The 21,905-nt window shown below is 56.6% G+C and overlaps 1 protein-coding gene and 1 long non-coding RNA gene across 29 annotated transcripts; one reads left to right on the top strand and one right to left on the bottom strand.

Annotated features, from left to right (window-relative positions):
• Positions 1–330: 330 nt before the first annotated feature.
• On the bottom strand, positions 331–20,853 carry VILL (villin like). Of its 28 annotated transcripts, none has more exons than XM_086365886.1 (24): positions 20,721–20,853; positions 20,271–20,337; positions 19,251–19,529; positions 18,634–18,794; positions 18,371–18,480; positions 16,102–16,168; positions 15,905–15,979; positions 15,381–15,586; positions 14,047–14,155; positions 12,733–12,843; positions 12,229–12,428; positions 11,800–11,878; positions 11,609–11,707; positions 10,874–11,012; positions 10,623–10,723; positions 8,578–8,715; positions 8,315–8,473; positions 7,599–7,778; positions 6,915–7,060; positions 5,832–5,976; positions 1,757–1,942; positions 1,518–1,589; positions 842–1,117; positions 331–598 (listed from the first exon to the last, which is right to left on the bottom strand). In XM_086365886.1, the coding sequence occupies exons 4-24, from the start codon at positions 18,667–18,669 to the stop codon at positions 485–487; spliced, it is 2,748 nt and encodes a 915-aa protein (XP_086222012.1). In that variant the 5' UTR covers positions 18,670–18,794; positions 19,251–19,529; positions 20,271–20,337; positions 20,721–20,853; the 3' UTR covers positions 331–484. The 28 variants fall into 28 exon arrangements, with proteins under 28 accessions (XP_086222012.1, XP_086222013.1, XP_086222011.1 ...); XM_086365887.1 differs by having other exon boundaries at positions 19,251–19,465; XM_086365885.1 differs by having other exon boundaries at positions 20,582–20,744.
• LOC147348028 (uncharacterized) lies at positions 12,807–15,022 on the top strand. Its single transcript, XR_015150911.1, has 2 exons — positions 12,807–12,940; positions 13,119–15,022. It is a non-coding gene; the product is annotated as an uncharacterized LOC147348028 (long non-coding RNA).
• Positions 20,854–21,905: the final 1,052 nt, after the last annotated feature.

Raw genomic sequence — 21,905 nt, 5'->3', positions numbered from 1 at the left:
TGAATGTATGTGTGTGTGTGTGTACGTGTGTGTGTGTGTACATGTGTGTGTGTGTACATGTGTGTGCATGTGTGTCCCAGAGCCCTGGAGCCCCAGCAGCTCATTCTCTACTCCTCTCCACCTTCACAGTGGAGCAAGGTGGGGGTCGGGGGTGTCTGTTCCCCGGGGCAGGACGGACCAGCACGGAACACACCCACTCAAGGTGGAGGGCATGGAGGGCTCAGGCTTTGGAATGTCACAGCCCCCCTTGCCCCCCCAGTCCCAGAGGCCCACTCCCCTAAGAGGTGGACCTGAGTGACCCAACCCTGAAAGCTGACTCACCACACCTTGTCAGAGCCACTGGCTTTTATTTTAGGGACCAGGAGTCTCCAAGGAGGGAGTGCCAGGAGGGCCTCCTCAGGCTCTGGTATTTGTATGGGGGTGCCCGCAGGCAGGTGCCCACGCCTGGGCCATCTGGGTGGCACTGGCAGGGCAGGGCCTGGGTTCAGAAGAAGCCAAGCTGCTGCTTCTCCTGCTGCTGCCTCCACTTGGCCATGCTGTAGAACTCCTCCTTGGACTTCCCAAAGATATCTTGGAAATCAGAGTCTGAGAGATAGGCCTGAGGCAGGGTGGGGGCAGGAGAGAGTGGGTGCAGAGGCAGGGTGTCCCACAACCCTGTCCCACCCACCCAGAGGTGCCATCCTCTCCCACGTCTCTCTGCCCATCACCCCATCTGGAACACTCGTCTCCCAGGGCAGCTGCCCATGGCCCACCACCTGTGGGTCACGCCCTGGGTGCCTGCAGCTCAGCTTTCCCTGCACGAGTGTGGGGACTGGGAGTGGCAGGGGTTCTGAGCACCCACCTCCTTGTGGGCCGGGTCCACGCCCTCCGGCAGGTCCTCGACAGCCTGGTGCCTCAGCTGTTCCCGGGGCAGGCCCCCACTGCCCAGGGATTGGGGGCTGCTCTGGTAGCTGCTGCTGCTGGCGCTGCTGACGGTGCTCCGGCTGCCGGTGCCCGCGCGGGGGCCCAGCTCCAGCTCACTCTCTGAGATGTCCTCGGAGCTCTTGAGGGCCCGCAGGGCCAATGGGCCTGCCCTGTCATTGCCTGGCCATCTGGACAGCCGGAAGTTGACGATCTCCTGCCAGGAGAGGGGCCTCAGGCTCAGGAAGCTGGGGGATGGGCTCCCCCAGGAGGCTGCACTGAGCCCCCTGGTCCTCTTGCCCCCAATGCCACTCCTGCCCCTTCCAGCGCCTGGCTCCTTCCCTGCTCATTCTGGCCTCTGGGCCATGCCAGCCCAGACCCATGAGTGTGTGTGTGCGTTAGTTGCTCAGCTGGGTCCAACTCTTTTGTGACCCCATGGACTGTAGCCCACCAGGCTCCTCTGTCCATGGGGATTCTCCAGGCAAGATTACTGGAGTGGGTTGCCATGCCCTCCTCCAGGGCATCTTCCCAACCCAGGGATTGAACCCAGGTCTCCTGCATTGCAGGCAGATTCTTCACTATCTGAGCCACCAGGGAAGGGGGCCCCTAATACTCACGGCTGTTATCTCAGAGATGGTAGAAACTGCTCCTGGGTCACCCGCCACCACCTCCTCGTAGGACTGGGTGTTCTAGGGGCAAGAATCAGGATGGGAGCTTGATGGAGGGGCAACAAAGGGATCAGGTTCCCTCCACAGACCGGAGGTCCCTGGGCAGGGTGATGGCTCCCCCTCAGTATACCAGGGTGGCCCCCTCCTGTGGATTAGGGTGGGGATGGGGGAGTCCAGGTGTCACTCACACTCCATTTGTAGGGGTCCCAGGTGCAGAACCATCCAATGAAGGTGGGAGGCTCGTGGCCCTGCCTGACCAGCACAATGGGTGTGGCCAGGCTCCTCCCTGCCGGGTGGGTCTTCAGGTACTCCTGGCCCCAGGCCACAGCCTCCTGCTTCCACTCGCTGGCAGCTGCCCCCAACCACAGGAAGATCTGGGCCACAGAGGGGGCCTGGCCTTGGGTGGGTGGAGCTGACCTCTTCCCTCCCAGCCCTGTCCAACAGGTGGTCTCAGAGCCCCCCACACATATCCCAGCCAACCAGACCCACCCAGCAGGCTGGCCACACACCCGCACACCCGGAAACATGCCAGGAGGTTCGCAGGCATGCATGTGTGTAGTCAATCCACACATATTTACTGAGTACCAATGGTGTGCCAGGCACTATCTCGGGATGAGGGACTCAACCATGGAAAACACATAGACATAATCCCTGCCCTTGCAGAGCTTTCGTTTGCTGGGGGAAGCACAAAAATAAGTAAATTATGTAGAATATCAGATGGAGAAAAACAAGGCAGGGAAAGAAGAGTGGTGGTCGTGGTGGTGAAGTGGTAGATACCGTCATTTGAGTCAGGGAAAGCCTTACTGAAAAGACGACATTTGAGTCAAGATCTGAGGGAGTGGGGCTGGGGGATGCTCTGAGCAGAGGAGACACGCAGCGCAAAGGCCCTGAGTGTGCCGGCGTGCTCAAGGAGCAGCCAGGAGGGCGTGGGGGCTGGAGCAAAGCGAGAGAGAGGCAGAACCAGGGCTGCTGGGCACAGGGCTTTGCTTGTGCTCTGAGTGGGATGGGAGCCCAAAGGCCTCCCTGCCACACTCACATGGCGTCCCAGACACATACACAAACAGCCACAGCTACACAGACACAACTGTCCCTCACCACTCAGCCAGAAGGCAAATCACGGCCACACACAATCACCCACACACAGACACAGCTGCACCACACACAGACACAGCTGATCCACAGTCACACTGGATCGCACAGCCTGGAAAACATTATCTTGAAACGCCACTGCATCCGGCCACACTGAAACGTGATCGCACAGTCGCATGAATACATTCACTCAGGCACCCATACCGTCAGCCAGTGTCACAGCCTCTTGCACAGCATCATTGCTCCTGGCTGGTCTGGCCACTTACAGCCAGTTCCTTGACCACACAGCCATCACACACAGCTGCATGAACACAGGCAAATGCACGCACACCGACAGATGACGATGAAAACACAGCCATACAAAAATCTATGGGGTGCAGCCAAAGCAGCCCTTGGGGGGAAATTCATGGTGATACAGGCCAGCCTCAAGAAAACTAGGAAAATCTCGAATAAACAACCTATTACCTACAAATATTAGGTAAAGAGAACAAAATTAGGTAAAAAGAACAAAATCTAAAGTCAGCACCAGCAAGGAAATAATGAAGATCAGAGAGGAAATAAATGGAGATCAAATGCAGGTACACGAAGACACTACACACACACATATATACACACAAGCCATCACTTTATGGCCACTACATACACACACATATACACCCATGCAATTACTCTATGGCCACTACACACACATACATATACACACATACAATCACTTTATGGACACTACACACACATACACACAATCACCTTACGGACACCACACACATATACACATCAGTTCAGTTCAGCTGCTCAGTTGTGTCCGACTCTTTGTGACCCCATGAATCACAGCACGCCAGGCCTCCCTGTCCATCACCAACTCCCGGAGTTCATTCAAACTCACGTCCATCGAGTCCATGATGCCATCCAGCCATCTCATCCTCTCTCGTCCCCTTCTCCTGCCCACAATCCCTCCCAGCATCAGAGTCTTTTCCAATGAGTGGCCAAAGTATTGGAGTTTCAGCTTCAGCTGAACTTCAGTCCTTCCAATGAACACCTAGGACTGATCTCCTTCAGAATGGACTAGTTGGATCTCCTTGCAGTCCAAGGGACTCTCAAGAGTCTTCTCCAACACCACAGTTCAAAAGCATCAATTCTTCGGCGCTTAGCCTTCTTCACAGTCCAACTCTCATATCCATACATGATTACTGGAAAAATCATAGCCTTGACTAGACGGACCTTTGTTGGCAAAGTAATATCTCTGCTTTTCAATATGCTCTCTAGGTTGGTCATAACTTTCCTTCCAAGGAGTAAGCGTCTTTTAATTTCATGGCTGCAGTCACCATCTGCAGTGATTTTGGAGCCCCCGAAAATAAAGTCTGACACTGTTTCCACTGTTTCCCCATCTATTTCCCATGAAGTGATGGGACCAGATGCCATGATCTTCGTTTTCTGAATGTTGAGCTTTAAGCCAACTTTTTCACTCTCCACTTGCACTTTCATCAAGAGGCTTTTGAGTTCCTCTTCACTTTCTGCCATAAGGGTTGTGTCATCTGCATATCTGAGGTTGATATTTCCCTAGAGTCGGACATGACTGAGCGACTTCACTTTCACTTTTCACTTTCATGCATTGGAGAAGGAAATGGCAACCCACTCCAGTGTTCTTGCCTGGAGAATCCCAGGGACGGGGTAGCCTGGTGGGCTGCCATCTATGGGGTCGCACAGAGTCGGACATGACTGAAGCGACTTAGCAGCAGCAGCATTGATATTTCTCCCAGTAATCTTGATTCCAGCTTGTGCTTCTTCCAGCCCAGCGTTTCTCATGATGTACTCTGCATATAAGTTAAATAAGCAGAGTGACAATATACAGCCTTGACGAACTCCTTTTCCTATTTGGAACCAGTCTGTTGTTCCATGTCCAGTTCTAACTGTTGCTTCCTGATCTGCATATAGGTTTCTCAAGAGGCAGGTCAGGTGGTCTGATATTCCCATCTCTTTCAGAATTTTCCACAGTTTATTGTGATCCACACAGTCAAAGGCTTTGGCATAGTCAATAAAGCAGAAATAGATGTTTTTCTGGAACTCTCTTGCTTTTTCGATGATCCAGCGGATGTTGGCAATTTGATCTCTGGTTCCTCTGCCTTTTCTAAAACCAGCTTGAACATCAGGAAGTTCACAGTTCACGTATTGCTGAAGCCTGGCTTGGAGAATTTTGAGCATGACTTTACTAGCGTGTGAGATGAGTGCAATTGTGCAGTAGTTTGAGCATTCTTTGGCATTGCCTTTCTTTGGGATTGTAATGAAAACTGACCTTTTCCAGTCCTGTGGCCACTGCTGCGTTTTCCAAATTTGCTAGCATATTGAGTGCAGCATTTTCATAGCATCATCTTTCAGGATTTGAAATAGCTCAACTGGAATTCCATCACCTCCACTAGCTTTGTTTGTAGTGATGCTTTCTAAGGCCCACTTGACTTCACATTCCAGGATGTCTGGCTCTAGGTGAGTGATCACACCATCGTGATTATCTGGGTCATGAAGCTCTTTTTTGTACAGTTCTTCTGTGTATTCTTGCCATCTCTTCATATACACATAGACAATCACTTATGGCCACTACACACACATAATCACTTTATGGACACCACACACATATACATATACACACAGACAATCACTTTATGGCTACTATACACACATATGTATACACACACGCAGTCACTTTATGGACACCATACACACATACATAAACACACACAATCCCTTTATGGCCACTACACACACATACACATACACACATATACACACACACAATCACTTTATGGCCACTACACACACATATGTATACACACACGCAGTCACTTTACAGATACCCACTCAGCACTGACACGTCAGCCACAGGCACTTGGTCGCCTGGGCTTACGCGGTCAGAAGGCACACAGGTACACTGCACCCAACTCTAGCGCATGTGAGCCCTAGACACACAGCCACAGCCTCCCACGGGCTCCTCGGACTGTCGTCCCTGGCGTCTCATCCACAGCCACAGGATCACAGTCCTCAGGGTCTCAGGGTCACAGGCAGTCACTCACCCGCAGCCTTATATGCAGTCACGTGGCTAGAAACACGAAGCCACACACACTCTCCCCAGTTAGGCGCAGGCCCATCCCATTCACACCCCACCCGGGCACCAGGTGACCGCACCTCCTGCCAGGCGTCCAGCAGCATGACGTCATACTTGTCCAGGTCCTCTTGGCTGAAGAACACTACTTCTGTGAGGACCAGGGGGCCCGCCTGGCAGGAGCACTCAAACAGTCGTGGCTGAAAGTCGCACACATCCTCGGGGGGCCTGGCCACCATGGCACAAGGCTGTGAGGGGCGCAGAGAGCCCTGGGCCTCTGGCAGCCTGGGCCAAGCCAGCCCTCCGCACAGCACCCCTCCACCACCCCTCCGGGGCTGGGACACAACGCCTCCTAGGGCAGGACGCGCTGGCCCTCCTCTGAGCTCCCCCATCCCAGGGTCTACTCCCAAAACGCCTGCCCTCCTCCAGGCCTCCGTGTGTCAGTGGAGAAAGCTAGGTGATCTGTCTACCCACAGGCAGCCGAAGCACAAGCTGCCCCGTGAACTTCCCGGGAAAGGAGCGTCGGGAAGGAGCAGGGAGCCGGCTGAGTGTGGAGGGCGGGAGGGCAGGGAGGGCCCAGGGGAAGTCCTGCTGCCCCCGGAGGGAGAAGCCGCTGGCCCCACCCCGGGCTGGGAGCTCAGGAGCTGCGCCTCAGGCCGAAGGTGGGAGGAGTAGGAGGAGGGAAGCCAGACTGAGAGAAGGGACCGCAGAATGTAGGCGCTCAGGAGACAGTGGGGGGAATAGCCAGGTCCCGCACACACAGAGAGACCAGCACTCTGCTTCCAGAGCCCCGAGAGACCTCTGCCTTTCCTTATCCATTTACACACGACACGCACACTATTCTGGCACACTGCACACACGCTGTTTCCCCACATGTCCCATTACCCTGGGGACACCACCTCTGGGAAGTGCGGGGTTGGGGGACGGCGCTTTTGCCCTCGGGCCCTCTGCGTCCTGGATGGTTCAGGACGGGACCGTGCAGGGAGTACATTTCTCCAGCAGAGGGCGCCACTGCATCGCTCTCCCCAGCATCTTCCCGCTACAAGTCAGTGATGGGGAGAAGGGAGGGGTGGGCTCCTGGGCTCTGTCTAGTTCCCTGTGTGATTCGTAACTAATCACCCACCCTCTTGGGCCTCAGTTTCCTCCCCTCTTCCCAGCCTTGTCACCTCTTGTTGCTGGGGTAGGGCGCCCGGCCCCCCAGAGCCTCCCAGAAGTTGGGAGGCTCCTGACCCTCCAGCACTATCTCCATATCCTCCCTGCAGATGATGGTGACCACCGTCCGCGCCATCTCACGCTGGTCACCGCTGCAGCCCTGCAAGGCAGGAAGCTGGGTCAGGCCCTGCAGCGGGAGAGGGCCTCACCTCTAGCCCCTCAGCCCCCGCTAATGGGGGCCTGGGAGCGGGAGTCACGTGGGGCCTGGGCTCGCGGCCCAGCGTGAACAAGCGTCTCCCTTCCTCCCTGCCCCGCCCCCGCCCGCCCCTGGCTTCTGTCTCCTCAGGCGATCAAGGTCACAGGGACCCTCTCCAGGTCGGAGCACAGGATGGAGACCTCTAGACTTGCAGATCATTCAGGTTTTACGCTGAAGATCAGCTGAAGATCCCCAAGACACCTGGGGAGGGACGTGGTCCCTGAACGAGGCCGGAAGGAGAGGAGGTGGCCCCGGCCTGGCCTGGCTCTGACCTGTGGACGCCCCTGTCCACCTGTCACGTTATAACGTCCCCCAGGTTCCAGAAAGCACAGGTGGCTCTCCGCCGCCTCCCTCCTGGCCTGTCTGAGGCTGGGCTTGCAGTCAGCCTCCGCTGAGGAGTGGACTTCCCTGGCCTGGTGCCCCTGCCCCAGGCGTGGGCTACCTTTCCAAACCAGAGGTAGCAGAGGTTGGCTGTCACCAGCAGGAAGACGTCGCTGGAGTTGAGGGCTGAGGCGCGGGCTGGCACCTCCATGGTCCGGGTGTTGTAGCTGTCGGTGCCTTGGATGTGGAAGAGGCTCACGGCGGGTGCTGGCTGCCCCTTCCTGCTGTGCCTGGGGTGCCCCTATGAGAGGACTGGGCCTCAGGCTGAGGTAAGGGGTCCTGGGCTGCCCCCTCTCCCAGGGCAGGGGCTGTACTGCATCAGCACCCAGGGCCCCCTCTTAAAGCTACCTCTATTTTCTGTTCTCTGTGAGTGTGTAGTGGGAAAAGCCCCTTAATCTGGAATAGGGCACTAGGCCCTTTCTAAATGGATCCCTCACCCCATCTCGGAGGGGTCAGAGCAAGGGTCCCCCAGGCTTTAAAGGTGGAGAGTGGAGAGCAGCTGGGTCTGTGTGTGACCCCAGACAAGGCCCCGGCTCCCCTTCTGTTCAGCTTCCTCACTGCGCCCCTGTTCTGTGGTTGGCTCTGGGGATGGGGGAGGAAACTGGGGCAGGCTGGGGTCACCCTCGGAGCGCCTGGGCCTCAGAGAAACACCAGGAAGCTGAGGGGCGGTAGGCTGGCCCCTGGCCTGCAGAGAAGGTGCTCAGCCTGGGCATGGAAAGGCCACAGGCACACAGAGGACTGGGGAGGCCGTGGCGGCGGCAGCGAGGTGAGCCCTACCTGGAAGATCACGAGCTGGCCCTGGAAGATGGCGAGGAAGTGGGGGGGCTCGCTGCCCATGGTCACGTGCTCCTGCACCAGGGCTCCACGGTACCACAGGTCCAGCTCCTCGGCATTGCCCCTCAGGGCGCTGATCTCATGTGCCGTGGCCTGGAGGCCCTGTGGGCGGGAGCGGTGAGGGCCCGCGCAGGTCACAGGCCCCGTCCTTGGCTCCTCCGCTTCAGGGCTTGAGGGTGCCCGCCACCCGACTCAGGCCGGCGCACCTGCCACAGGTACAGGACGTGCTGGACGAGGCCCATCCTCCGGTAGGTGTACAGGACAAGGTAGCAGCTGTCAGCGCACAACTGTCCGTGGTGCTTGGGGTCCACAGGCTGCCTGCGTGAATCCTGGATGCACCATATCTGGGGAACAGGGGACCGACAGGCACGGGTGGTGCCTCCACCTAAACCAGCCCACCCACCTGTCCAGCCAGGAAGCTCTCCGCAGCCAGAGGCCGGCCGCACCTGTGCAGGCAAGGGGCTCCCCCCGAGGTGTGCACCCACCCCAGGCTCTGTGCTCCCCCCACAGACCCCTGGGGCCTACATCTGCGCCAGGCTGCTCGCAGCCAGGACTCTGAGTTGGTGTGGAGCACCTGCAACAAACAAGTAGGGAGGACTCCAGAGGCTGCCCCGGCTGCTTCAGGCCACCCCAGCCTGAGCCCACCAGCCACAGCCGAGCAAGGGCCAGACAGGTTCTGCACTGCTGATTGCTGCTCAGGCCAGGGGAGCAGAAGCTGGGTGGAAGCAAGGCCCAGGGGTTCTTGGAAAATTTTTCTTTTCTCAAGTGTCATTTAGAAAAGCAAAGCCTGTTCAAAGACTGAAAAGGAAACAGTCTGTCACACTTAGCATGATTTCTTTTTCCTGTGGGGAGCCAAGCCAGGGAGATCCCGGTCGAATCCTGGTCACCCACATGGGCAGTGAGTCCACGCTGAGATTCACCTGTAAAGTGAATCTGTAAAGTGTAAATCTTTTTCCACCTGTAAAGTGGGGGTAACAGTGCTCACTTTGATGTAGTAAGAAACAATATCGGGGCATCCTGAGGCCTGATAGCAGTCTCTGGAAAAGACCAGAGCACCCAGCATCCTGCTTCTTGCAGAAGAGGCTGACTCCCGTCCCATGCCTCCAGGAGCCGCACTCACCTGGCAGCCAGGCCTCCTGGCTTGAGCCCTCCCCTTGGCTGCCTGTTCCCCCACTGCTGGGGTGGGTAGGTCCCGTCCCTGCCTTGGTACTTGGGGTCTGGGCTACAGACCCCTCCTTCCTGCCTGCCTTGCCCTTATCTCCATTTTCCGCTGGTCTCTGCCTGGGTACCCCACCTCTCCCTGATTCCCTTTCTCCTCTCCTGGGCCTTCAGCCCTCCCGCCCTGCCTTACCCCCTCCTCCCTCTAGCTTCTGTCTTCTCCCTCTGTCTTCTCCCTCCTCCCTCAGTCTCTCCCTGTCCTCCAACCTCTCATCCTCTCTCCCTGCTCCCCGTCCTCCTATTCTCAGCCTCCTCCCCGCTCATTGCCACTGTCCATCCATATCAGGGCAAAAGTTGGAGGGAACCTTGGAGAAACTGTATTTTCTCTGACCTTGGCCGACCTTGAGAACTAGCACCCCTCAAACAGGCCCACTGTCCTGTTCCCATCATCCCACAGCACCCGCACACCAGCCTGGGGGCCAGGTGGGACCACAGATTTAGCCCCATTTTAAAGACTTTAAAAAATGAGCCTTCTAAACAACTGAGTCCTGAAGACATTAAGGGCCCTGACCAGGGGTGACCCAGTAAGTCAAGAGGCAACCCTGCCCTATACAGAGCCTGGAAGTAGCCCCCAAACGCTGCATCTCCCAGGACGTCTGTCTGAGCGCAGACAGGGAGCTGACAGGGTGTGACTGTGTTGAAGGTTGGGTGTGGGGGTGTGATCATGTGTGATGTAGAGCTTGTACAGCTACATGTTTGCAACTGTGTACCTAACTGTGAATAAGTGCAGTGACAAAGGTGTATGTGTCTATAATATAATAGGTATGGTTGTGTCAAACATACGACAAAAGGGCACAATTAATTGTCCAGATGTTACTGTGCTGAGTGCCATGTTACCAGCAAGTGGCCACTGTGTGAGACAATACTATCACACACAGTATGAGCTGGCTCAGGGGCGGTGTGGGTACGTGTACACATGCCCCCGAGGGTCCCTGATTGTGTGCAGACGTGCACTAGGGCATACCTGCGACACTTTAGCAGCCACATGGTTCACCTGAAGACATCTTCACCCAGCCAAGCCAGTGCCCCTCACCTGCACGCTCCCAGAAGCGTCGTCCACCATCCTGAGCTGGGCGGCTAGCTCAGGCTGGCTGTGCAGCTTGCCCACGTCTAGCTTCACCTGAAGCAGTTTACCTGAGGGTGGGACAGAGGGTGTCTTGCCCCGCCCATCACACAAAAAGCCCCCTCCAGCCACACCCCTCACTCTTCTCGGGGATATTCTGGGCCCTGCCCCGCCCACTGCAGCTCGGAGCCCCGCCCCGCTCTCTGGCCACGCCCTCTCACCCATCCCACTAAGGTTCTTGTTCTTGCGCTGCTGCCCAGACCACGATCGGAAGAGCTGCTTGAACCCGGCCGACTCGGCGCCGTCGTCCATCACCTCCACGCTGGTGTAGCTCGGGTAGCCCTTGGCCTGGATGAAGTTCTGGGGCGGGAGTTGGGTGAGGCGTGTGGCCCAGGGGCCCACTGCTCCACTCTACCCCGCGGGACCTGCGGGGCCAGCTGTGCACTGAGCAGCATTAATTAACTGAGCTCGTGACCCGCATAAGGAGCTGGCTCTGACACTACCGACTTCTCCGAGGTCCCCAAGGACACGCAGGTTCCCCTTACTCCGGGCCTCCGGAAGGGCGGGCTATGACCACCCCTCAGACCCCAGGCAGAACCCTGCCTCCCTTCCTGGAAAAGGAAGGTGGGCCCAGTGCTGGAAAATCCTCAGACCTCAAGGTAGGTCCCCCAGGGTACCACAAGCCTGTGGTACCCTAGAGAGGGGCCGTGTGTTCCCCTGGGATCTTTGGTCAGAGTGTGTCTCCTCCCTCAGATAGGGCAGTGGGTCTCCAGGCTCAGACCCCGGGACCGGGTTATATTCTCCTCCATCAGACAGGGCTCCAAGGGCACGAGGTATCCCCCTCCTGGCCCCAGGGCAGGACTACCCCTCCCTTTAGACCCCAGAACACAGATGTCCCCCATCCTCAGACCCCAGGGTGGCACAACGACCCTCTGAGACAGGGCCCCCAGCCTCACCAGAGCCCTCCTGAAGGCAGCCCCTCTCTCCTGGAGGCTGGCCCGGCGTCCCTGCCACACGTAGATCTTGAAGCCACCCTGATCCAGGATGTAGCAGTTCTGGGATCAGAAGTGGGGCTGGTCAGTATGTGGTCCGGAGTGGGCTGGAGTTATGGAGTGGATGGGGATGGCTGAGACCAAGCCTGCCTCACCTCCTCCTGAAGTAGGTCTTGGGTCAATGGGCAGGTCGACAACTCTTGGACCACCAGATCCTTGCTCTTCTGGCAGACTCTAGGGGACAGGCATGCAGATGTGGGCAGTTCAGCCCCTTCCTGGCCTGGCTCCACTCCAGCTGCCACCGCCCCTCCTGCCTCCAGAAGCAGAAGGCTTGGGGGCTGGGTTCTTCGCAGCCTTGCTATGAAGCCTTGGGCAGTGCCCTGGCCTTTTCAGGGCCCCAGTCGCCTTGTCTGTACAATGAGTTTCTCAGGAAGGCAGCCATGCTAGAGTACAGGCTGAGGCCAAGGTGCCTTATGGCCTGCTCCAGACAGCCAGGAGCCTTTCCTAGAGGCCTTCCTAGAGGCACCATGCGACTGCAGCGATGATGGACACACCCACCCTGCCCACTCCCAAGGCCTGCTCACTGGTAGAGGTGGACATTGGCCTTCTGCAGCTGATTCATCCTCTTGCTGGGCATGGCGGCGTGCAGGCTGCCCACTCTGCGGCCCAGCACAGCTTCCATGATCTCCATGAGGTCAGTGGCTTCAGCCTCATCATCCACCACGCTGACCTGTGCACGACCACCACGCTCCCTGTCCCGGAGGCTGTGGGTCAGGAACAGGCCCTGCGGGACCAGAGCTGGAAGTCAGGGCCTCCCCAGCATGGCCTCTTCACCTCTCAGACATTCCAGCCCAGACCCTTCCTGTTATTGCTCAGCTCCCAGAGGTGGGGGGGCCTGGGGAGGTACCTCCTGATCCTGGTATCCAGGGGTACCCCCAGTGTGGAATCTGGACTCAGCTTGTAGGTACTGCTCAGCTTCTTGGGCAGAGAGCCATGCCCACTTCTTGAGGTGGCTGGAGGATGGGCCCATGGAGGACCATCCCTCCCCCCAAGCCCTGCAGCCCTTTGTTCCTGGGGCAGACACTGACCCGCGCCTTCCTGGCTGCACTGGCCTTGGGCCCATTCCACTGGATCATCATCCTCCCCAGGTCCAGCAGGAAGACATCACTATTGTTGAAGCTGTGCCAGGAGAGCTCCACCTGCGAGGGCCAGGGTCAGGGAGGAGACGGGGGCGTCATACTACCTGGACCCCGGGAAGGCCCGCAGCCAGCCCCTGCCCACGCGAGCATAGCTCAGGTGTGTCACTTGTGTGCAGCGAGCTGCATGTATGAGTGTGGTGTGGTGTGTGTGGTGTGTGTGTGAGCTGTGTGTAGGCACGCGTCGGTGTAAGCACATGAGACCTCAAGGGTCACTGTGTGGGTGTGGCTGGGTGCGTCTCTGGGTGTCTGTGACTCCAATATGCTTCCTTTCACAGGGTGTCCGTGACTGAATCTGGCACTTCTTGGCGTGTGTCCACAGCAGTGCGTGTGTACATGGACACATGGATACAAGTGGGGCTCACGCATCTGCTTCTCCATGTGTGTAGCTGTGTGTGCTCTTGGGTGACAGTGCACGTGTGCCTGTGTAGGAGACAGTGTGTGATCTGGGGCTGAGGGCAATTATCACCCCAACAGAGGCACTTTTGAGAGGAAAAGTGGGGGCTCTGAATAATTATGGCAGGCTAACAGGCAAAACCTCGGGCTGCATGGTGGCCCTGCATGAGCCAGATGTTTGGTCACTGAATCAATGGGTGATACTGCATGAGCTGGGCAGGACTGTGTGTGTGTCCCAGAACTGTGTCGACAGTAATGTGCACAATTCGGGGGCACCGTTCATACTGCAGTTGTCAGACTCCTGACTGTTCACTACACTGGATGGCAGGAGACCATCTTGTTCTCACAAGATCAGTATTTTCCATCAATATCCTGACAGGAGGAAGGAGCACTCAGGTCTAATTTGCACAAAGGCTCTCAATAGGCCCAGTGGCTCTGGGGTAGCAGTGGGAGAGGCTGTGTGTGCCTATGGGTGGCAATGAATATGTGTATGAGAGTGTGGGGCCATGCACCTCCCCAGATCATCCTCTCTCTCATGGTGCTGCTTACCGGGGCCACCCAGGTGCATCATCTCGTCCGCCTCCCTGTCCTAGGTCTTAATGTGCTCCGGGACAGACGAGGAAACCAAGGGTCAGAGGAGACACGGCAGAGGTGGGGCTGGAAGCTGGGCTCTGCCTTCTCTCTCCTCATCAGGATAGGCCACCGCCCACATTCCCCTCACTGTCCCCACCACCCTCCACACCTCCCGACACTCCAGGACATGCAGTCCAGCTGAGTCCAAGGTCAGGCGGCATCCCTCGCAGCTCTCACCTCGGTGGCCGACACGTGCTTCCCCCCTCGGATGCGCAGCAGTCGCTGGATATTGTACACGTTGGTCTCCACATGCTTGAGGGCAGAGGCCAGGCCTCCCTTCCTGTAGCTGAGGAGAGCACAGGGTCCCACGTGAGACCACAGACTGCCACTCGGGCAGTGAGTGCAGACACGAACATGGGCACGCGCACATGTGGGGACACACATGTGCCTAACATATATGTGCAAGTAGATATGAACACGCATGTGCAAGCATATGGGGGCAGGACTGTGCATGTGCTTATCCGTGTGTAGATATGTGGACACACGCATGTGCATATCCATGTATGCATGTGGGTATGTGTATCTATATCCGTGTGAGTATAGATGTGTATGCATGGAATTCACGTAACTGTGTATGTGTGTAGGTGGACATGAATACTCACTGATGTGTGCCCACCGGTAGGTGGACATATATGGGCTGGCATGTTTTCTGCATGTGCATGTATACATGTGTGCATGCATTTATGTACACACTATTTACATGTATTTGATTCAACAGAATGATCGAATACTGGCAGTTTCCTATGGTTCAATGCATTTGGTAATTAAAAACATGTTTGAAGCAATTTACAACAAAAGACATATTTATACTGGGCATGGTAACACAAAAGTGAACTCAAAACAAAACTGGGATCCACTCCTGGGTATACACCCAAGAGAAATGAAAAACAAATGTCCACACAAAGATTTATGTACAGTACTGGATGTGAGTAAACTTACTGCAGTAATCACTTCACGATACCTGCAAGTAAAACCATTGTGCTGTACGCCTTACACTGATACAGTCCTGTATATCTCAGTAAAAATGGGGGCAAAAACTAGCCCAAACCTGTATGCCAATGTTCACAACAGTATTACCTGTAACAGCTAAAAAGTAGAAACAAGCCAAATATCCATTAAGTGGTGAAAACAAATAAAATGTGGTATAAGCACACACGGCATTGTCTAATTCTATTTAAGTAAAATGTCCAGAAGAGAGAAATCTAAACGGATGGAGGGAAGGGAGTATGGGAGGAAGTGGGGATGATGCTAAAGGGTAGGGGTATTCTCTGGGGGGTGACGAAAACGTTCTAAAACTGTAGTGATGGATCACATAAGTCTGTGGATATACTATAAATACTGAATTGTGTATTTTATATGGGTAGGTTGTATGGTATGATTTCTATATATTAAAAAAAAAACACAGAACAACCCCAACACACCCCACACGCTGTGATGAGGAAGCCAGTTGCCCCAGCTGCCAGCCACCGCACAGCTTCTGGCCCTATCAGCCCCCTGCCCGTCTCACTCACATGATTCCCGAGCGGAAGTAGCTTCGAAAACAGGCGGACTCGTGGCCTTGCACCTCGCGGTGCTGCACGGTGGCGCCGCCCAGCGTCTCCTTCAGATGCTGCAGGAAGGAGCCCGGCGCGCCCTGCGCCCCCGGTGCCGCCATCTTGCCGACCCAGTAGTGCAGGTCTTTGGGCACGCCCGGTGTGGCCTTCAGGCTCTGGGGGACCTAGGGCCCAAGAGTTTGTGTGTGTGTGGTAGGGGGCTGGGGTCCCAGGGGTGGGTGGGGTGGGCTGGGGCCCAAGGTGGAGGAGGTAGCAAGGGCTTTGGGGAGACTGGTCAGGTGCTTCCGCAGCTAAGAGAGGGAGAATGCGGAGGGGAGGGTAAAAAAGCCTCAAGGGCAGCAGCAGCCTCCTTGTGGGATGCGATTCTTGGGCTCCCAGCCTGCCTCTTTCCAGGATGGAGCTTAATCTGCATCATCAGAGCCCCCAGTGGGCTGTGCCCCTCCCCCCCGCCCAGTCCCCCAAAAGGCTCCTCAAGTGCTCACGTGCAGAACGACATAGCAGTGCTTCTCGAAGAAGTTCCCGTAAGCCGGCTCGGGGACCGGCACCATCTGCAGGTTCTGGGAGAGGAGGGTGCCTCCTGAGGACTCAGGAGAGCAACCATGACCCTCTGGGGTGGGAGAAGCCTAGTCTCAGAGACCCGAACACTCGCCCAGTTCTTCTGTTTGGTCGTACTGCTCACCTCAATGATCCATATGTGGAGGTCCCTGTGACTCTCAATGTCAGGGAGGCCCCTCCTGGTGTCCATCCTAGATCAGGAGGGAGGGAGAGAGGAAACACAAGCCGGAGTCCTTAGGCTCAGGTTGCCCCCCGGTCCTCTGGGCTCCAAGCAGGAGCTCTCCCCACCGACAGCTCTCCAAAGCCCCTTCGTCATGGCCTGTGCCCCTTATGACGAGGGCTGCATAAACACAAGTGCCAGAAAACCAGGACAGGTACTGCAGATGTCAGCACAGAGGCTTTGCAAACAGAGATCTAGCTTGTGGTCTGCGTTTGTGCTCTTGAAAGAAGGCTGAGCTTGGTAGACAACAGTAGGCTTTGAGTCTATGGACCACCTTTGCCAGACAGAGTTCAAAACGGACAGATGTAGGATCTGCAGCCAGAGACAGGCACTGTGGATGGTGATAGGCTTGCAGAGGGCGAGGGCTCTGCTCAGTAACAACAGGTGCTGCAGGCAGGGACAGGCTCTGCCAACAGGACACGGCTCTTGAAGTAAGACAGAATCCTGTAGGCAAGATAGGCTCTGCACACGAGGCAAATAAGCCAAAGTCTTTCAGACTGCTGCAAGGTGGCCGTGCAAAGAGACACAGCACCTGCAGAGAAAAGGCTCTGTGTACAAGCACAGGCTCTGCAAACAGGGACAGCTTCCTGAGACCCAAGAAAGGGATGGAACAGGCACAGGTTCTCCTGACAAAGATGAGTTCTGTCGACAGACACCACCTTTGAAAGGACGACCTGTGTGAAGAGACACAGACAGTACCTGGGGAAATTCAGACAGGCTGGGCAAACAAGCAAAGGCTGTGAATGCTGAGAAAGGCTCTGCAAACAGTCCTGGGTTCTGCTGGTATGGAGGAGCTTTTCAGAAATGGGAAAGGCTTTGCAAATCTTTGTGGGTGGGGATGAACTCTTAAGACAGGGACTTTTTGCAGAACAGAAAGACTCTGCAGATATGAACAGGCACACAGATAGGCAAGGCTCTGCAAACAGGCACAGAGTTACCAATCAGAGATGTGCTTCTCAGACAGAGGCAACTCTGAAACAGGCCAAAGTTCTCTAGGCGTGGTCAGGCTTAGTATGCAGGGACAGCCACGGGAAACAGCCTCAAATCCTGCACACGGGGAGATGGAAACAGGCTGGGCAAGCAGTCATGAGCTCTGCTGAGAGACTTAGGCTCTGTGAAAAGACACAGGCTCTGTAGACAAGGCCCCTAGAGACAGAGTCTTGGCAAACAGGAGAGGTCTTGTAAGCCCACACAGGCTCTGCAAACAGACGGCCTCTGTTAACAGTGACATCTTTAGAAAGGGCGGGATATGCTGAAAGGAGCCAGCTGGGAAATCAGCTCTGTGGGCCAGCACAGATGCTCCAGACGGGGACAAGATATTGAAACAGGGCTGGGTTCTGTAGAGAGCCCAGGTTCTGCAAACAGGGTCAGGCTTTAGAAAAGGATGAGTTCTAGGAACAGATAAAGACTCCATGAATAGGAACAGGTCCTGTTAAAAAGTACACATGCAATTATTAGGAATAGACCGTGTAGACTGACATGGGCTCTGCCAACAGGGATAGGCTCTACAGAAAGACAGAGGTGCTCACAGACACAGCGACCCCTGGTGGTGAGAACTCTTTGTAGGAGTAAAGCCTGCAGACAGAGTTTCTATCCAGGCAAGTTCAGATAGGCCGTGCAAATAGGCAAAGGCCCTGAAAAACACCCCAGACTGTACAAACAGGGCTCAGGTTCTGCAGACAGAACCTGGCTCTGAAAGAGGAAAAGACTCTGCGAGCAGGACACAGTCTAGAGACAGAGATACTTCCTGCCAAGGGAATAGGTTCTGCTGACTCGGACAGGTGCGGAAAACAGACAAATCTTTGAAAACAAGGATAGTGTCTTTAGGCAGAAAGAAATGTCCCAGCCAAGCATGTAAGACCAGCTCTGTAGACAGAGAGGTTTGCATGCAGGGCAGCTTTTGCAATTAAAAAAAAAAAAAAGTATCTTACCCATGAGGAAAGAGGGACAGACTGTTTAAAAAGACTCAGATTCTCCAAACAGGCTTAGGACAGAAAGAGGTTTGGCAGGGTAGATGAAGATTCTGCAAACCCAGGACAGACTCTGAACATACAGCCTGACTGTGAAGAAGGTGACAGACACTGCGGCAAGTAATAGGCTTAGCCAACACAAGCAGCTTGGGTAAATCAGGCCAAAACACTCTCACATTCTTGATACACAGCTGAACGCTTACAAACAAGCGATGCAAACAGACTGCAGACAGCCATTGGCTCTCCAAACAGCATCTTTGTTGTGCTCCATGGTTCCAAGTGGCACAGGAGAGAGGAGTGGAATGAGAAGGATCTGGGGATGAAGGGAGCTCTGGATTTTGTTGCCTGTCTGCAGGTGACTCTCAACGACCCCGGGCTTCCCTGCACCCCTCCTTCAGAAGCCCCTGCCTGAGATTTGGTCATTGCTTCACTGGTGGAAGTTCTTTTGACCTGTAAATCCCACCACCTGCAACTTTTCCTCCTTGCTGCTGCTTTGCCTCATAGATCCAGAAGTCCCTTCTTTCTGAACTTCTCCCCTCTAGTGGTCCTGGTGTGGTGTTCACTCCTCTCCCTTCCTCTCCCTGCTCACCTCCAGCGTGTTATATCCCAGGAGGAACAGCCTTGACTCTGCATGACCAGGGGAAAGGAAGTGGCAGGGGATACAGAGTTACAGAATCAGAGGCATAGTGTGATGGGGGCCACCGAGAGCGGCCCACATTCCTTAGGTCTTTATCCAGGCCGGGCCCAGGCCCTGGTGAACTCACACCGGGAAACACCCAACCCTCTCAAAGAGGGCCAAGGCAGCTATGGATGTGTGTGGGGTGGGGAGGGGTGGGGGAGGGAGCTACCCAGGGGAACCGGGGTGGGGGGGGGGCGGGGAGGGGGGAGGGGGTTCTCGTGGGGCTAGAGCTGCCTCCTCAACCCGAGTTGGAGTCCCCGAGTACTCATGGCCTGGTCTCCCTCACTAGAGTACAGGGTTCCAGGGCCAGGGGCTTCTCTTCTTATTTACTGCTGGCTCCCACTGCCTGACACCCTAAAGTTCCGCTGGCCCGTGACTGCGGAGGGGAAAGTGGATGGAGTCACCGTGCTCTCTCACTGCACCCGGAACTGCTGTGGCAGTGCCATGAGCGACGGCAGACGTGGTGACCGTGTGATGGTGGTCTCAGGCAAAGGGAAACACGCAGTGAGGTCAAGGGACAGGCATAGTGACGTTCGGCGGTGACGGGCGGCAGCAGTGACTACTGACAGCGACCAGGGCACGGGCAGGCAGTGACGAGAGGTACTGCCAGGAGCTGCAGCTGGGAAGCAGTGACAGAGGGACAGGAAGCCTGGCTGGCTCAGCAGAGGGGTCACCAGGGCTCCCTGTGGGGAGAAAGTGGGGACTGGGCTGGCTTTACCGCGGAGGGACAGCATTACCCTCGAGGGGCTCGCAGGGTGCTCTGATATCCAGTGCTAGCCTGGGGAGTCACACTCTCAGGCTCCCGGGGCCTGAGGCCTCATCCCATGTCACCTGTCTTCCACGTGCTGGGGGGTGGGGAAGGGGTGCTGGGGGTGGAGAAGGGGTGCTGGGGGGTGGGGAAGGGGTGCACAAAGGGTGGGGCCCTCCCCCCGCCAGCACCCTCCTCTTCTTCCCCCAGGCGGTCCCTTCCTCCCTAGAGTGCCCCTTCTGACCCACAGGCTCTTGCACCCAAGCATGTCCCCTCTTCCCCTTCCGTCACCCGCCCTGAGTGGGGACACATCCCCCGACTCGGTGCCCTCTCCTGCTGGAAGCCCCTTTGTCTTCCCTGGGGGCTCACTCTGTCCCCCCACAGCCCCCTTTCTCTCTCAGATGCCCAGTTCCTCCTCTGACTTGCTCTTCTCTCCTGCTGCCCCCTCCTTCCCTGAGTGCCCCCACCATCCCCCAAGCATCCTCTCTCCCCAGCGCCCCTTCTCTCGTGACTCCCCCGCCCCACTGTGCATGCTTCTCCCTCCAGACGCCCCTATCGGTCCCCTGGGTTCTCCTCTGGTTCAGGTGCCCCCTTCTGTCCCTGGGGCCCCCTCCCTTCCCGGGGTCTCCTCATCCCCCCCTTTACCCCTCCCCCCCCCACCCCCACCCATCTTTACCTAGAGCCTCCTCTGGCTCTGCTGCCCCTTGTCTCCCTGGGGTGTGAACTTCCTCCTCCTGAGGTACCTGTGAAGGGGCGGACTCCGAGGTCACTTTGCCTGACTTCCAGGAAGCGAGGAGGGGCGCTGCCTGCTGGATTGGGAGGAGGGGGGATGGCCCGGGGCCCCCAGGGTATGGACTCTGGGAGACAGACACCCCTATCCCGTAGAAAATCCGCCACTTTCTCTCCCCACCCCCACCCCCGCCCCCAACCCCGCTCCACCCAGAGCTGCTCTGGTTGCAGCCTCCCGGCCCCCGCCAGTGTTCTCACCTGCTGGCTGGCTCTGCTGCCTCCCCAGCTCTGTCAGGCCCCTGGGCAACCCTGGGCCCAGTGACCCCACGTGGTACGCTCCTGATTCGGAGCAGCCCTCCCACCCTGGCCCCGGGAGTCTCTTCCCCACCCAGCCTACCTGCTGGAAACTGCTCCTGCCTTCACCCTGCCTGTGGGCAGTGCTGGGCTTGGCATGGGGCCCGGCTCTGCCCATTGCCACTGTAACTCAATCCCTGTCCCCGCCTGGCCCAGCAGAACATACCTCAGCGCTTGGCGGGCGCTGGCATTTATGCTGAGTCAGTCACTTAGTCACTCAACAAATATTGACCCAGCTCTCTGAGAGGGGCCAGCCCTGTCCCCAGGGCCACAGCTGGACTGGTGGGCAGAGAAAGCAGGGGGTGGAGGCCTGGGCTGTGCTGAGATGTAGGCTGTGGAAGCCACTGTGACTTCCCTTCTGACAGCCCTTGATCCCTGACCTCCAGGAGGCCAGGCCACCCCAGGAAACTTTAGGAGGAAGCAAGACCAAGGCTATTTATTGCAGGATGGGTTGGCAATCTGGCTCTGTGAGACCCAGGCCACTTCAGAAGGTGGAGGAAGGGGGCCAGGGCTCCCTCCTGCACCTCCACTATCCTTCACAGCCTAAGTTGGGCTCACTGCCCGGCACAGCCTTCCCCAGGGAGCCTTGATACCCATCGTGGGAGAGGCCAGTCCAGCCCTTGCTAGGGCTGCCCCTTCCTTTCCTTCCTGATTGTGGGATGGGGGAGGAGCTGGAAATAGAGCCTTCCAGAAACTCCAGGGTCACCATGGCCTCAGTCCCAGCCACGTGCAGCCAGTGTGGACTCCCCTTCCAATGCAGAAACACTGCTGAAAGCTGCCACTGACCCCAAGACCCTTTCTCCACATTCAGCGCTCACTGCCACTGCTCCCTGTCACAAGTTGAGGCAACTCCAGGAAATCTAGGTCCAACTGTGCCTGGGAGGACGTACTGCCAGTGCGTGACTGTTTAACAGATAGAGTTACTGGGTCCCTGTGTATGAATGGAGGCCTGTGTCACAGGGCACTTGGCCAGTACCTGTGTGTGTCTGACCTGTGTGTGGGAGAATGCCTTTTTGAGCCTCCGTTCCCTTCTGGGACCTGTGCCTGCACAGTGCATGCCTGTGGGAGTGTGGCTCTGCCTACCTGAGCACCTGTTTCCTGGCTCCTTTTGTCCGGTGTCCAGCGAAATGCTGTGCACTCACTTCTCCCCATCTCATCTCAACTTCTCTGCTCATTCTGTTTGGTCTTTGTTCCTCATTCCCTGGAAATGTTTCTTTCCTAGGTGCCA

The sequence above is a fragment of the Bos grunniens genome, chromosome 22 (assembly GCF_055505025.1).
Source record: "Bos grunniens cultivar Pamir isolate PY7600 chromosome 22, Bosgru_T2T1.0, whole genome shotgun sequence".
Lineage (NCBI taxonomy): Eukaryota > Metazoa > Chordata > Mammalia > Artiodactyla > Bovidae > Bos > Bos grunniens.
Note: the sequence above shows the minus strand (reverse complement) of the source record. Positions and strands in the feature narration are given on the sequence as shown.

Bases quoted from the DNA above. Each gene is read 5' to 3' on its own strand.
- VILL (XM_086365886.1), bottom strand. From the start codon at position 18,669: ATGAGGCAAAGCAGCAGCAAGGAGGAAAAGTTGCAG. The intron at 5,977-6,914 runs GTGACAAGGCTG...CATGGTGGCCAG, and splicing joins CCCTACCCCAGCAACAAGAG to GCCCCCCGAGGATGTGTGCG. The intron at 1,118-1,517 runs GTGAGTATTAGG...CTCTCCTGGCAG, and splicing joins CCATCTCTGAGATAACAGCC to GAGATCGTCAACTTCCGGCT.